At 33.0% G+C, this 12,897-nt stretch overlaps 2 protein-coding genes and 2 long non-coding RNA genes across 5 annotated transcripts; 2 read left to right on the forward strand and 2 right to left on the reverse strand.

Annotated features, from left to right (window-relative positions):
• Positions 1-262: 262 nt before the first annotated feature.
• LOC114174286 lies at positions 263-1,799 on the reverse strand. The gene is made up of 4 exons (XR_003602674.1): positions 1,629-1,799; positions 1,054-1,225; positions 877-949; positions 263-552 (listed from the first exon to the last, which is right to left on the reverse strand). It is a non-coding gene; the product is annotated as an uncharacterized LOC114174286 (long non-coding RNA).
• A 177-nt stretch (positions 1,800-1,976) lies between these two features.
• LOC114174285 (thioredoxin-like protein YLS8) lies at positions 1,977-4,203 on the forward strand. Of its 2 annotated transcripts, XM_028059101.1 has the most exons (3): positions 1,977-2,247; positions 2,417-2,743; positions 3,650-4,203. In XM_028059101.1, the coding sequence occupies exons 1-2, from the start codon at positions 2,128-2,130 to the stop codon at positions 2,723-2,725; spliced, it is 429 nt and encodes a 142-aa protein (XP_027914902.1). In that variant the 5' UTR covers positions 1,977-2,127; the 3' UTR covers positions 2,726-2,743; positions 3,650-4,203. The 2 variants fall into 2 exon arrangements, with proteins under 2 accessions (XP_027914902.1, XP_027914901.1); XM_028059100.1 differs by lacking the exon at positions 3,650-4,203 and having other exon boundaries at positions 2,417-2,884.
• A 701-nt stretch (positions 4,204-4,904) lies between these two features.
• LOC114166471 lies at positions 4,905-7,617 on the forward strand. Its single transcript, XR_003599936.1, has 5 exons — positions 4,905-6,065; positions 6,216-6,492; positions 6,701-6,765; positions 6,929-7,055; positions 7,201-7,617. It is a non-coding gene; the product is annotated as an uncharacterized LOC114166471 (long non-coding RNA).
• Positions 7,618-7,652: 35 nt separating this feature from the next.
• LOC114166463 (chaperone protein dnaJ C76, chloroplastic) lies at positions 7,653-11,062 on the reverse strand. Its single transcript, XM_028051202.1, has 4 exons — positions 10,566-11,062; positions 9,410-9,666; positions 8,904-9,084; positions 7,653-8,425 (listed from the first exon to the last, which is right to left on the reverse strand). The coding sequence occupies exons 1-4, from the start codon at positions 10,998-11,000 to the stop codon at positions 7,808-7,810; spliced, it is 1,491 nt and encodes a 496-aa protein (XP_027907003.1). The 5' UTR covers positions 11,001-11,062; the 3' UTR covers positions 7,653-7,807.
• Positions 11,063-12,897: the final 1,835 nt, after the last annotated feature.

Consider the following 12,897-nt stretch of genomic DNA (forward strand, 5'->3'; position numbering starts at 1 on the left):
CTAAGTATTTTATGAGTGTTCGACCATGGACCCACTTGGAAAACACTTCAAGTACATTAGAGTTCAACCATGGACTTACAAGTGTTTGATTATGAACTTACTCAGAAAAATTAGAGTATAATTAAGTGTCCAAGAGCATGACGATATCGATGCCCAAGTGCAACCCAACTATGAGCTAAAAACAACATAAAACTCATCCAAGAGCTAAATGTAACATAAAACTGAGTATAAAGAACTAAAAACAACATATAAACTCGTTCATTTAATAACTTGATCCACCTGCAAAAGTTAACTTTCGAGCTCAGGGGCTTATCTGCATACCCAACCCAAAATATATTGTTATTGTCAGACCCAAAATGACATAACACTAACACAAAAAGTGCCTATAACGTCTGTTATTTTCAGCTTTTGACATTTGTAAAAATACTGACATCATATATGGTGACGTTAAAATTAACGTTTGAAAATAAAACTGATGTTAGCTAACGTCGGAAATAAGGTGCCCGACGTCCCTTTACGTTTGTTTGATCAGCACCCGACGTTCAACTGGCGCTAACAGAAAGGAAAAAAAGGCTGAAATTGACAGTTGAAATTGGCCCTAACAATGTAATAATAATATTAAAAAATAAAAACAAAATTAAAATTATTTTAACATGGAACAAATCTAATAATAAATATAAATTTTATTCCAAATTTATCAACTAAATTTATCAATTATCATAAAATCAACAAAATACATTAAAATCATTTTAACATGCAACCCATCTTATAATAAATCAAAATTTTATTCCAAACATTTAAAAAATCATAATTTTCGTAATAAAAAAAAAAGCACCAAAAAGTAATGTACAAAATAAGAGGAAAATTAAAACTAACCTCTAGTAGCAAGTTCAAGGATGCAGATGAAGGAGGAGGAGGCGAAATTCACGGTGCAAAGGGGAAGAAAACCCTACATTAATGTGAAATGGAGACCAAAACAAAATCCAATCGGTTCAAAATGTCTAAATCAGTGCACAAATCAAAACTCAACAAGATTTCTGGCAAAAAACTCACCTATGGAGGTTGCGATGGCCGGCGGAACGCAGAGGTCACCTCACGAAGAAGAGAAACAATGTCATGTCGCGGTGCTGTTATGCCCTATAAAAGGGGGGATACCCGACGTTGCGTGACGTCGGGCACATATCCAACAGATGTCAAGTTCGCGTGATGTCGGGCGCGTGGATAACTGACATTAAAGGACGTTGGGGCTTAGGTGGACAGACGTCAAAATTGACGTTTTATTTACAAAAATACCACAGGTCATTTTTGACGTCTGTGTTCCTTTTAGCATACGTTAAGTGGGTAACGTTATAGCCACTTTTTATGGTAGTGTAATAAGCATGAGATTCAAGTGTGAGATCTATATGAAATATTAACACCCCTCAAATCAGAGAAAAAATTGTATTTATGATAAGATAAACATAATCTAGTTATAATAAACTAAATATAGTTATTATATCTGTTAATCTATCTTGAACTTATCTTATTTATTGTCATACTAACAAGTTTATGAAAGCCTATAAATACCCCTAATCAAAGGGAATAATCTAACTTAATATTCATCCTATATTCAAATATTTCTTACTAACTTGAATGTCAAAATTCTTGTAGGTGGACTTCCTCTTTTTGGCAATCAGGAGCTCAAACACGGATGGACATCAAACTCCTGAATCATGCATAGACATCAAACTCTTTCCACCTGGGATCAACCTATCAACCTAGCAAAATTATGATAAAAACACTTTTGATTATAATTAGAAATTAAGTTTATGATTCTTTTCGAATTTTAATTATTTTGAAAGTCTACAACAAGCATATAAAGAAACAAAAAATGTTATTTAATAAAATAAAACCGTCAATAAACAGTTCCTTAATTTTATGAACATTAAAAGTTTGTTAGCTAAAAGAAATTGGACGGGCCAGTAATAATTGGGCTTGGAAATTTGCTTTCTACACCAATGCAGCCACCTACTGAAGCAATAAAAGTCACAGTCCAAACCAAAATCAATAACTGTTGCGTTTGAGTCGAAAGCTGGAAGTGATTCTCAGTTAGGGTTCCAAGAAATCAAGAAGAAGAAGAAGAAGAAGATGTCGTATCTGTTGCCTCACTTGCACTCCGGCTGGGCCGTCGATCAAGCAATCCTCGCCGAAGAAGAGCGTCTCGTCATTATCCGATTTGGTCACGATTGGGACGAAACCTGCATGCAGGTAATTCTCAATTTCAATTTCAATTTCATGTCATGAATTTGAGTTTTATGCTGCGAATAATGAATTTCGTATTTTGAATTTTGAATTTCAAACTGATTAAACCTCATATTGTGAACTGTGCTGGTTTCGATTTGAATTGCAATTATTTCTGATTAAATTGGGAGAATAGATGGACGAGGTGTTGGCCTCGGTGGCGGAGACGATAAAGAACTTCGCGGTGATATACCTGGTGGACATAACGGAGGTGCCGGATTTCAACACCATGTACGAGCTCTACGATCCTTCGACGGTCATGTTCTTCTTCAGGAACAAGCACATCATGATCGATCTCGGCACTGGAAACAACAACAAGATCAATTGGGCTCTCAAGGACAAGCAGGAGTTCATTGACATCGTCGAGACTGTTTACCGCGGCGCGAGGAAGGGTCGCGGTCTCGTCATCGCTCCCAAAGATTACTCCACCAAATACCGCTACTGATTCATGCGGATCTGTAAAGTAAAACAAACGAACTACTCTGCCATGTTACTTATGTGGTGGTGGTTGTGTGATTGATTGTTCTGATATGCAATCTAAACCCTGTTGAAAAAATATTTCTAATTTAAAATTTAAATTAAAAATATATTTGTCTGTTTTAAATCTGTTTTTTTATTAAGTAAATTACCCACTACCACTATCTTTCATTTACATTTTGTTTCAATTACAATGTCGTGTACATTTTAGTTTTTTTTTTCTTGTGGCTGATAAGTTCTTATAAATAGATCGTTGCAGAAAAGCAAAAATACACAGGATATAGTTTTCCAATTTGCATTTATCTTATAAAAAAAAATTTGTTCTAAAAATATTGGAGCATTGCTGTTCATGGGTGGAGAACTCTTTCTCTAGACAAGAATGGTTCAACAAAAAGAACATTATGTTGTTTTAAAGCGCATTATAAAGACAGTTCATTGCGCTCTTCATCCTAGGCTGCTAATAAACTCTTTCCTTCCCTTAAATTTATTATTATGTTGGTAATTACAAACATTATTTGTGTTTTAATTCTTATGAAGAATATCACTGTTCAGAGTTATTAGTCTAATTTTCTATATTAAACTATTATCTAACAAACCCAATTCATTTGCCTGGCTTGGCTGACATGTCATTTGAGTGAACTACCACCTCAATGATTTGAAATTACTCTTGTCATTTGCTGAATAGTGTTGTTTCAATAATTATTTAGTTTTGCATTAGTGAGTGTTTGTTTTTACATTGAATTCTCTAGAACAACGATTTTAGGGGTTTAGTTTTCTGTAGAGGAATTGATTCTGCAATTAGATTTGATATGGTTTTTGCATTTTATAGTTTAATCAGGGTTGTTGATACGTTGGATTCAACTTTTGGTCTTACCCAATGTTTACATAATAGGTACACGAGAAAGTATGCAGAAAGCCTACAATTATAGCAACTAGAAGTCAAGTGGTATTTGGTTCACATCCCTGGAATTTGAAAACCAATTGAAACACAATCCAATTATAAGCAAAAACTACAGGCTTGGTTCTGGAAAATGGGGCACTACTTCATGTTTAGCTTGCAAACTGGAACAATAAACTTTCGATCGAGTAATTGACTTTTTCCTTCAAACACAATCTACTTTTATGTCACAGTATTAAGGGTAGATGACACCAGAAGTTGATAAATCTCTGCCCCCCTACTTGAAAAATAGTGAAGGGCCTGAAATGCAATTCATCTCCCAATCACATTTGTCAATTTTGGGACCCTGTGAATGCAATTTATATAGCAGCTTTATCTTAGTCTTGAATGTCTGTGAATTGTATGCAACAGTACTTGCAGTTTTGTCTTAGTTTTCCACAATATCAATTATTTCTATGGGCCTTGTCAAGAATGAAATCTTAGTAGAATTATCCTTCGGAAATAACGAGGATGAATTGAGATGGGATTCCCAATTCATATCAACTGAACCTGTACCTTGAACTTGAAGTACAAAATTTGGTCTTGAATAAAATACTCTTCTATTACTCGTCATTTTATCAAAAATTATTTTCATTTTGGCTTATTTGTGAACACCTTATTAAACTCTAAACTCTGGAAAAAATTGTATTTGTCTTTTGCTGAATAGTGGTGTCGTTTGAATAACTTTTTTTTTTCAAATGTCATGTACTCAAATTGGAGTTTTTCCATGCCTGGTTCAACACCTAATCAATGATTTTTAAGCAGACTGAAAGTTTAATTCTTCTAATATGTTTTGACAATTTCTTTTTTCTATTATATACAATTGAATGAAGTTGTTTCAAAAATTTTAATTTTTCTCTAAATTTTTAACGATTAATTTTAATGAGAGACAGTTATCAATTTTAATTTAAAGAAAGAGAGTTATTAATTTTAATTTAAAGAAAAAGTACACCATTGCATTGACTTTGAACTAAGGAAACATAGTATTTAAATTTTTTATTATATTAAAATTATATAATATATACATATAATTTTTTCTATATAATTTTATCATTAATATACTCTTTTATTTTTATGAATAATTAATGAAAACAGTACAATTTAAATAATATATAATTTTGTAAGAAAAATATTTAAAAAATTATTTAAAGGTTATTTTTAATAGGAAAAGATATTTAATTTCTTTAATTAAGAGACCGTAATAGTTTTAATTTATTGTTGTGAATAAAATTCAAGGACCTTAAACTACGTGATGAGAGGAGCAGTGCCCTTGAGTTTCAGGGCTTTGTCCTTTACCTCCCGGGGCAGGAGAGACCAGAGCTTGTGGATGCTGACCATGGCCCAGTCGTCATTTCTCTGCTCTCTGTCTTCGGCCGCACGAAACCTTAATACAAGAAAATTATCTTCATAAAAGAGAAAAAAAACTGAACTTCATTATTCTTTTAGTTATGTAGTTTCTCAAACCACGTATCTGAAGCAACCAACCAACGTAGCAAACACAAACATTTATGGATGGAATAACCGCATTTAACTGCTTCAACAAGGTTTTGGCAAAAACTTCACTCTTCTTCGTTAATGTTTTCTTCCTTTTGAATATTCTTTATTGTCATGACTGTGCTACCATTTCTGAAAGTTTTCTGCATTTTGAAAGTGTGTAATCGCGATCTCTTCTGTTCTTTGCTACCCTTTGGTATTTCTTTCCTGTGCGTCTCTCTTCTTTTTCCTGCTCCCTCCGCTAATACAAACAAAGGTATGTATATATAGTATTTACATTTGAAGCACCGAGACTTATTGTCATGACTGTGACTTACATTGCATTTGAAACTGAACTGTACACAACTCAAGAAGGAAACACAAAAGTTGTTTATATGTAATAACATCACTTCGCATTCAGTCTGTTCTGAAAGAAAATATAAGTAAAGAATTTCAGACTTGGAACAAGTAAATGGAATTTGAAGGTTGTTTTACTGACTTTATACTTACTCCATTTCTTTTGTGTTATTTTTTAACATCAGCATCCTGCAATAGATTTTTTTATTGTCATACATTGTTTTCTCAAAAATTTGAGTCTGCTATTAGAAGTTAATATATTGATTGTTATTTGCAGTAACATTTTTCATGCATGTATATTTATTCTTTTGCCATATTTTGTATTTGATTTCAGAATTTCTCACGGCTACAGCAGTCTGCATTACGTTTAGTTGACATGGAAATTCCAGTAAAGAAGCAATGTTGGAAACCTAATGAATTCAAAAGTTACAATTTCTTCTTTCTAATTCCATTTCTAAATTTTAGGGAATAACTGATCCTATGCTTTACATTGGAATTTTGTTCAGTATGTTTGCATGGCCTGTAGAAGATCATTGTACAGGTACATCTTAGCACTATCTCCTTTTCCACTTCCCTATCCGTCGATCATTGTTTGACTTTAACTTGCCTAAGATATTGACATATATATATATATATATATATATATATATATATATATATATATATATATATATTTCTATCTTCTTCACAGCATAAATTATCATCACTCAGGTGAAAGTAAAACCTGGTATGGAGTGCCTGGCTATGAAGACTCTCATTTTGAAAAGACTGTCTTACAACAAGTGTATTGCAATATGATCTTAACAAAACATGGAGATGCTGGAGCTTTCAGGTTTCTTGCACAAAAAACTTCCATGTTCCCACCAAATGTTATGTTACAACATGATGTGGAAGTTTACAAGGCTGTACTGAATCTAGGAAAGTTTGTCACACCTTTCCTAGAGCATATCATGCTGGATTTAGTCATGGTAATATTTCATTCTCTTCTCGGTTGTAGTGTGATTTTGACTGCACATGGTCAGAGACATACAGTTATACAACTTCAAGTCTTAGATATGGATTAGAGTTTTGATTTTCAGAAATGGTCACGGTAAAGATTTTTTATTCTTAGTAATCGGAGATAATTTTAAGTTATCCAAATACATCAGGTTTGCTGATATACCGCATATGCCACAGGGATTGTTATGTGGCTTACCTGCTATGCAAGTACTTCTTTTCTCATCCAATTTGTCTTTGCCATGGTAAGACATCATTTTGAGAATTGTTAGTTCAATTTGCTTGCTTTCATTGATATCTTAGATGTAGATTTCGTGATGCTTTGAGACGTGTTAACTTTCAGTTTGTTTGGAACATGATTTGGTTCTTAATGACTTGTTTTTCGGCTGTGTTCATTGTATCATGCAGACATTGCACCGCATACTTGTGTATGTGGAAGGTATTATTCTATTTTCAAAAGGAATGCTGCAATGAAACATTCTCAGTATCAAGTTTATTCTCCTGTAACAGAAATGAATGCATCAAACATCTTGAGGTATGTGGAAAAATTGGTAAAGGCATTTTTGATGGATTGGCTTTGACACTTCAAAATCTTAAAATATACCTCTCTTTTCTTGCATCACAAGTTAAAGGGGTCTAATTCATTTCCATTTTTTTTTTTAAATTAAAACTGAAAGCAGGATAATCCTTGGCAGCAAGAAAAGAGTGTGAGAGGAACTGCTAATTCTCCAGGTGCAGCATCTAAACCGAAAACACAAGTAGCTGACTGCATTAAGCACAGTGTTGAAAATAAGACAAGAATGCTGCATTGGACAAACAATGGGCCTCCATCTGTGAAGGGTACCAATAGCCCAGAAATCATTTATAACTTGAGAAAATGGAAATCAAATTGATTCTATAAATTCCTGCAACAACTTCTGCGGGAAAACATCCAAAAATTGAGTCTGAAAAAGTAAAATAAGCTATTAACATGTAGCGATATCCAAAATATAAGGATAAAAATTGGTTCATAAGCGTTCACCAAAATATTGTGTTGTCAATATTTAAGGGAAGTGAACAAAGTCACCTCCGAGACATGTGGGGGCAAAGCTACAAGAAAGTGGTCAACATTAAATCCCAACAAACACCAGAGTTTCAGGAATTGATGAAGTATGGCATTCTTAATGGAGAAGTTGTTATACATAATCTACTGTGATTCATGTGCAATTTTATATACCTTACACCTTATTACTTGTATTGTATCTATATATCTTTGCTACTAAACTTTAAAGTACCTAATATGTACTTCTATCTATTTTTACTTCCAATTAAGGCTAAAAGTTCTGTAATTGCCATTCCAATCATGTACCATGTAGCTGCTGCCAGTATGCTCTGCAACCAAGAGCTATTAACAATATCCAGAGCAAGAGAACCACCCACATGTTCTTGCAACTCAGGTGTTGACCCAAGTGTGTGTACATGAACTGTAACCACTGCAGTCAATGCAGTAACCATTGGTAGTCCCCATCTAATAGGGCTATTTTGATTCTCATATGATTCATGATCAATTTCCTTTGTGTTTTTCTGTCCTTTAACTGAAGGCTTCTCAGGTGGGGTTGGAGTAGCAGTAGTTGTAGTTGAAGAAGGAAGGACATGAGTTGAAGGAGTCCAATAATCCTCTGGATGAATACAATTTAATGGGGCTTGATGTTTGGTCCTTGTCCTTTCTCTGACTTTCTTCCTTGCAGCTGCGTCTCTGAGCTTGCTGATATCTGGTTCAGGCAATTTATATACAACTCTTGTCATGCTTTTTTCAGATTTTGATGAGCCACTGCTTGCACTAGGTGTTTGCCAGTATAACCAATTGGAAATTGATCTTATTGCTTGAATTGCTGACATTCTTGATTGTCTTTGGAGGTCTGTTTCCTGTAAGCAATGTACTCTAGTCAATCCACAAAATGGAGAAAGAGTACTGGATTATGATGCACAGCTAAGATATGTGTATCGGATACAACACGTTGATACGTTTATTTTAAAAATAATAGGATGTGATACATGATATAAATTATTGAAAAATGTATTAAAAAATGTACAAAATTCTTGAAAATATGATAAATATATGATTGTTATCATGTGAATTCAACTTAAAATAAACACGGTGAAAAAAAAATTATAAATTATTGTCATTATAAAAGTATTATTGTTTTATAGATTAGATATCTCATAAATAAGTATTGATAAAGTATCCTAAAGTATCGAACATGGAAAGGTTATCCAAATTGAAGTATCGGTGCATCATAGGTAATGATTAAGGAATGCAAGCATGAAAGTTTAGCATAATGAAGACAATTTGTCATGTCCATTCTTGTTCTCTATGTATTACCCCATTACATTTCAAACTAACCTTAGAAGACTTGGAAGCTTTTTGTTTTGATTCTTGGAATCTAGTTTGAAACTTCTCCACGTCTACAAATATGTTAGCAACACGAGCACCTGCTGTATGAGCTGCGCCTACTCTTACATTGCCACGTGGTTGCTTGGACATCAAGAACTCCAAAGCTGCAAGGTTGGACCTCTCAACAACTCTAGTTTGTTCAAAAGCATAAGAAGAATGATTATTCACAAGAAGTGAAATGGAAAAGGGTGAATCGTGATTTAAAATCTCCTGACCAAGATACTTTTCACATTAACAACAAAACAACAAAAGTCTTTTCCTATTAATTCAGATTGCTACATGAATTCACCACAGTGATGATGATGCTATAGTGTGCCTGAAGGTGTGAAAAAATTTACAACAAAATATGGCACTACACTATTCTAAGTATCAAGAATATCATCCGATGTAAATCAGAACAAGTAACGTATTGTAAAGGTAACAATTAAGAAAATCTCATGATTCTCTGAACTTACGAAATGCAATTAACAGGGCAAGATTCTATTGCCTCATCAATTTTTTGTGGGGAATCAGCCCACTGAGCAACAACCCTTGCTCTTCCATAAACTGATTCAACAGCAAAAGTCTTTTCTGCTAACAGTGCACATTTGAGGCAGCCAACACATTTGATCTCGTCAACAAATATTGCTCGCTGCTCACTTTCTGATCCACACCAAACCGAGTATATGGGTCTGCCTGTGAAGCCTTTGAATTCTGAACTCTTTGCTTGCTCCTGCACCACATGAACACTTTCTTGCATAAACAGCCAACCCAAACAAATTCAAACACTATCCAAAAACATGGATTCACTGATACTTTCTCCCAGTTCAAACGCAAAATTTTATGTTTTTCTGCTTTTCTCTGTCCATGAAACAAACAGTGTATCCATCTCATGACCCAAACACTATTTCATAATCAAAGACTGGAAATGGACTAAGCCCCAATTTGGATAAACTCCTGAACAAACACTTCAAAGGAAAAAAAAAAAAAAGACAAAATGAGTCAAATTTCTGGTATAAGTTAAGAGTAACAGACAACCGTAACAGTTTAATTTCCTTGGACTCAGACAATTAATCAATCAAAATTATGACTTTTATGATAATTGTTGTAAAACTCAACAAGCTCCTTGGCTTTTTCAAAAAATCACTTCTAACTTTTTGTCTATTAACACGACAAACTTAAGAGAACCTGACATTCTTGCATACAAAAGCTAGCTTTTTTACAATTAAAAAGCTCTCCACAGAAGCTCATCCAAACTGCTCCTAAAACTTGAATAGGATAGAAGAAAAAAAATCAATTAGTCATAGAACCACAAGTGATGAATTGACAGGAACTTCAAAACATGAGACGAGTAATGAAAGGTTTGGCTTTATTGAATGCCCTCAAGAAATTTGAGGGAATTGAAGCTAGGAGGATGTTCGTGTGGAACTTGTCCTTACCCAGTTCCAAATTTCGATGGAACAGTTTGTGAATCAAAACCAGGATTCAATTGTACAAGATGGATCAACTTGATTTATTGACACGATATACTAACCTCAATATAATATAAAGCTAAATTGTATAACTATACAAGTATAATACCCTTACAATTGAATCAAAAGCAAGTCGTAGGAACTGTGGAAGAGAAAAAACCTTATCATAGGCATGGCGTGCATTTGGGTCAGAGAGAATGGCATAAGCTTCATTAAGTATGATGGCCATGTCATGACCAGCAGGGCCAGCAATGTCAGGGTGGCAGCGCTTCTGAAGATTGCGATATGCCACTTTCACCTCTGACTGATCACACGAGCTGTCTATGCCCAGAAGCTCATACAAGTCAAAGTCTATCACAGAAGATGATGATGATGATGATGCCTTGCATGTGAGGATGGAGGTGGATGCATTAGACTTTGAAAAAGACTTGTTGTGGAGGCTTGAAGGGTGAAATCCCAGTGGCTTTTTGATGATGTGTGAAGGAAGGCATAGAGATGCAGATGCAGATGAAGCAGTGGCCATGTTCATGGCGATGTTGGTGTTGAGGGAAGAATGAGTGTGAGAAGAACAAGGCATGGAAAGAGGATAAGACATTATCGGATCATATGGTAGAGTTTGAAAACTTTGGTACTGCCATATAAGAACATGACCCACGACAGCGAACCATGTAAGATATTTTGCCTTCTCACTTAACTTTTCCTGAAAAGGATGCAAGATACTTATATTTCAACATAAACTAGATTTTTTAAGATTTCATTTTCTAAATTTTTCTTAACATAGTCTCATTTAATATATGTTATTTTTTTTAAGATTTAAATATGTTTTTGTTTTCCATTAGAGAATTTCAAATTGTTCTCTTGAGGTTTTTGTTTTATTTTTTATTCTCAAATTTTGAAAAATTAATGTAATTTATTCCTTGTAAGTTAGTATAGTAACAAGATATTTTATGTTATTTTGTAGATTTTTTATTTTTGTATTTAAAAAAAATTATTCATATGTCAAGTTATTTTCGATAATAATATCACATGTGAGTAAATATCACATGTATGTTAGTGTTAACACCATATATTTAATTAAATTATTCTATTTGCTGCGGTGAATCAATTCTCTCGGGTTTTTTTTTTTTGAATTGAACAATTTTGTTCTTTTTTGACTAAATTTGATTTACATTAAACTTCATTTTAATTTAATAATTTTTTAACAAGATTAATTTTATATAAATTTATGATTTACGTCAAACTTTATTTAAATTTTTTTTTTAAATTTTAAATTTATTTATATTGATATTTTATTACATCATACTTTAATATTATTTGATATTTGAATTTATAGTTCAAATAGTTGTATATAAAATTATAAAATAAATTACCAATATAACATTTAATATCTATGTAAATGTTACAATTGGTTTAAAAATAATTCCAAAAATATTTAATAAAATTTAAATTTTAATAAAATTATCATTATAACATTTATATAAAAATTAAATTTTGTCTCAATTTGATGAGGGATAAAAATGTCTCATTCAAAAAAATGGGAGTGAATTGAATCAAAACAACAAATATAGGGATTGAAATGAATATAAGATAATAACACGTGGTACTAACACTAATATTTGGCACTATTACTGTCACATCACATTGCCATTACCACATTTTTTTTTATCAGCAAAGAATTATATATATATATATATATATATATATATATATATATATATATAATTATAGAGTCTTTTGGCTATGCTACCCTATTACAAAAGCATTTATCTATTGTAAACATCATACACTTAAACTTAACAAAACTCAACTAACTCTCCCTTTAGACATTTATATAGAGTGACTACAAAACTACATCAGGTCCAAATTTAGGTTTGTAATCGAGCATCATACTCTAATAAATCCATAATACATTGTTTCCTCGATATCCATTTACTGATACACCTTTATTTTTCATCTGATCTTGTTAGTATTTCCAAGTTGTCTCTAAATATGATAAGAGTTGCATGAGACATAATCTTCCCCAATTTCCTGCACAGACAAAACGAACACCAGACTAAAAGCCTGACATGGTTAGAGGTTAGGTTGTCTTGAGAAGGGATAAAGCACCTGAATCACATTTCTTGCTTCCTGATAGGCATTCGTGCCCCCTACCCAGTCCTTTATTTGTGATTGTTGTTATGTTTCTAAGTAACAGAATGAATGCACTGAATTGGACAAATAATCTAGTCTGTAGCGTTACCAATTTTATACTTTGTTCAAGCTCAAGCATTTTATTGTGCCAAAGTAAATATTTCTTTTACATCTACTTTTCCTTGCCTAAACACAATTTTGTTCCTATGATTCCATATGTTCCTTATAATTGAAACCCATACACCTTTCCATAACTTATTTCCTTTACTGTTAAGGCTCAATAATTCGAATTGTTGGAAATAAGCTTTAAGTTGATTATGATGCACCGTACTCACTTCTACCCACCTTTTACACATGTGCCA

The sequence above is a fragment of the Vigna unguiculata genome, chromosome 2 (genome assembly GCF_004118075.2).
Source record: "Vigna unguiculata cultivar IT97K-499-35 chromosome 2, ASM411807v1, whole genome shotgun sequence".
Taxonomy (NCBI): Eukaryota; Viridiplantae; Streptophyta; class Magnoliopsida; order Fabales; family Fabaceae; genus Vigna; species Vigna unguiculata.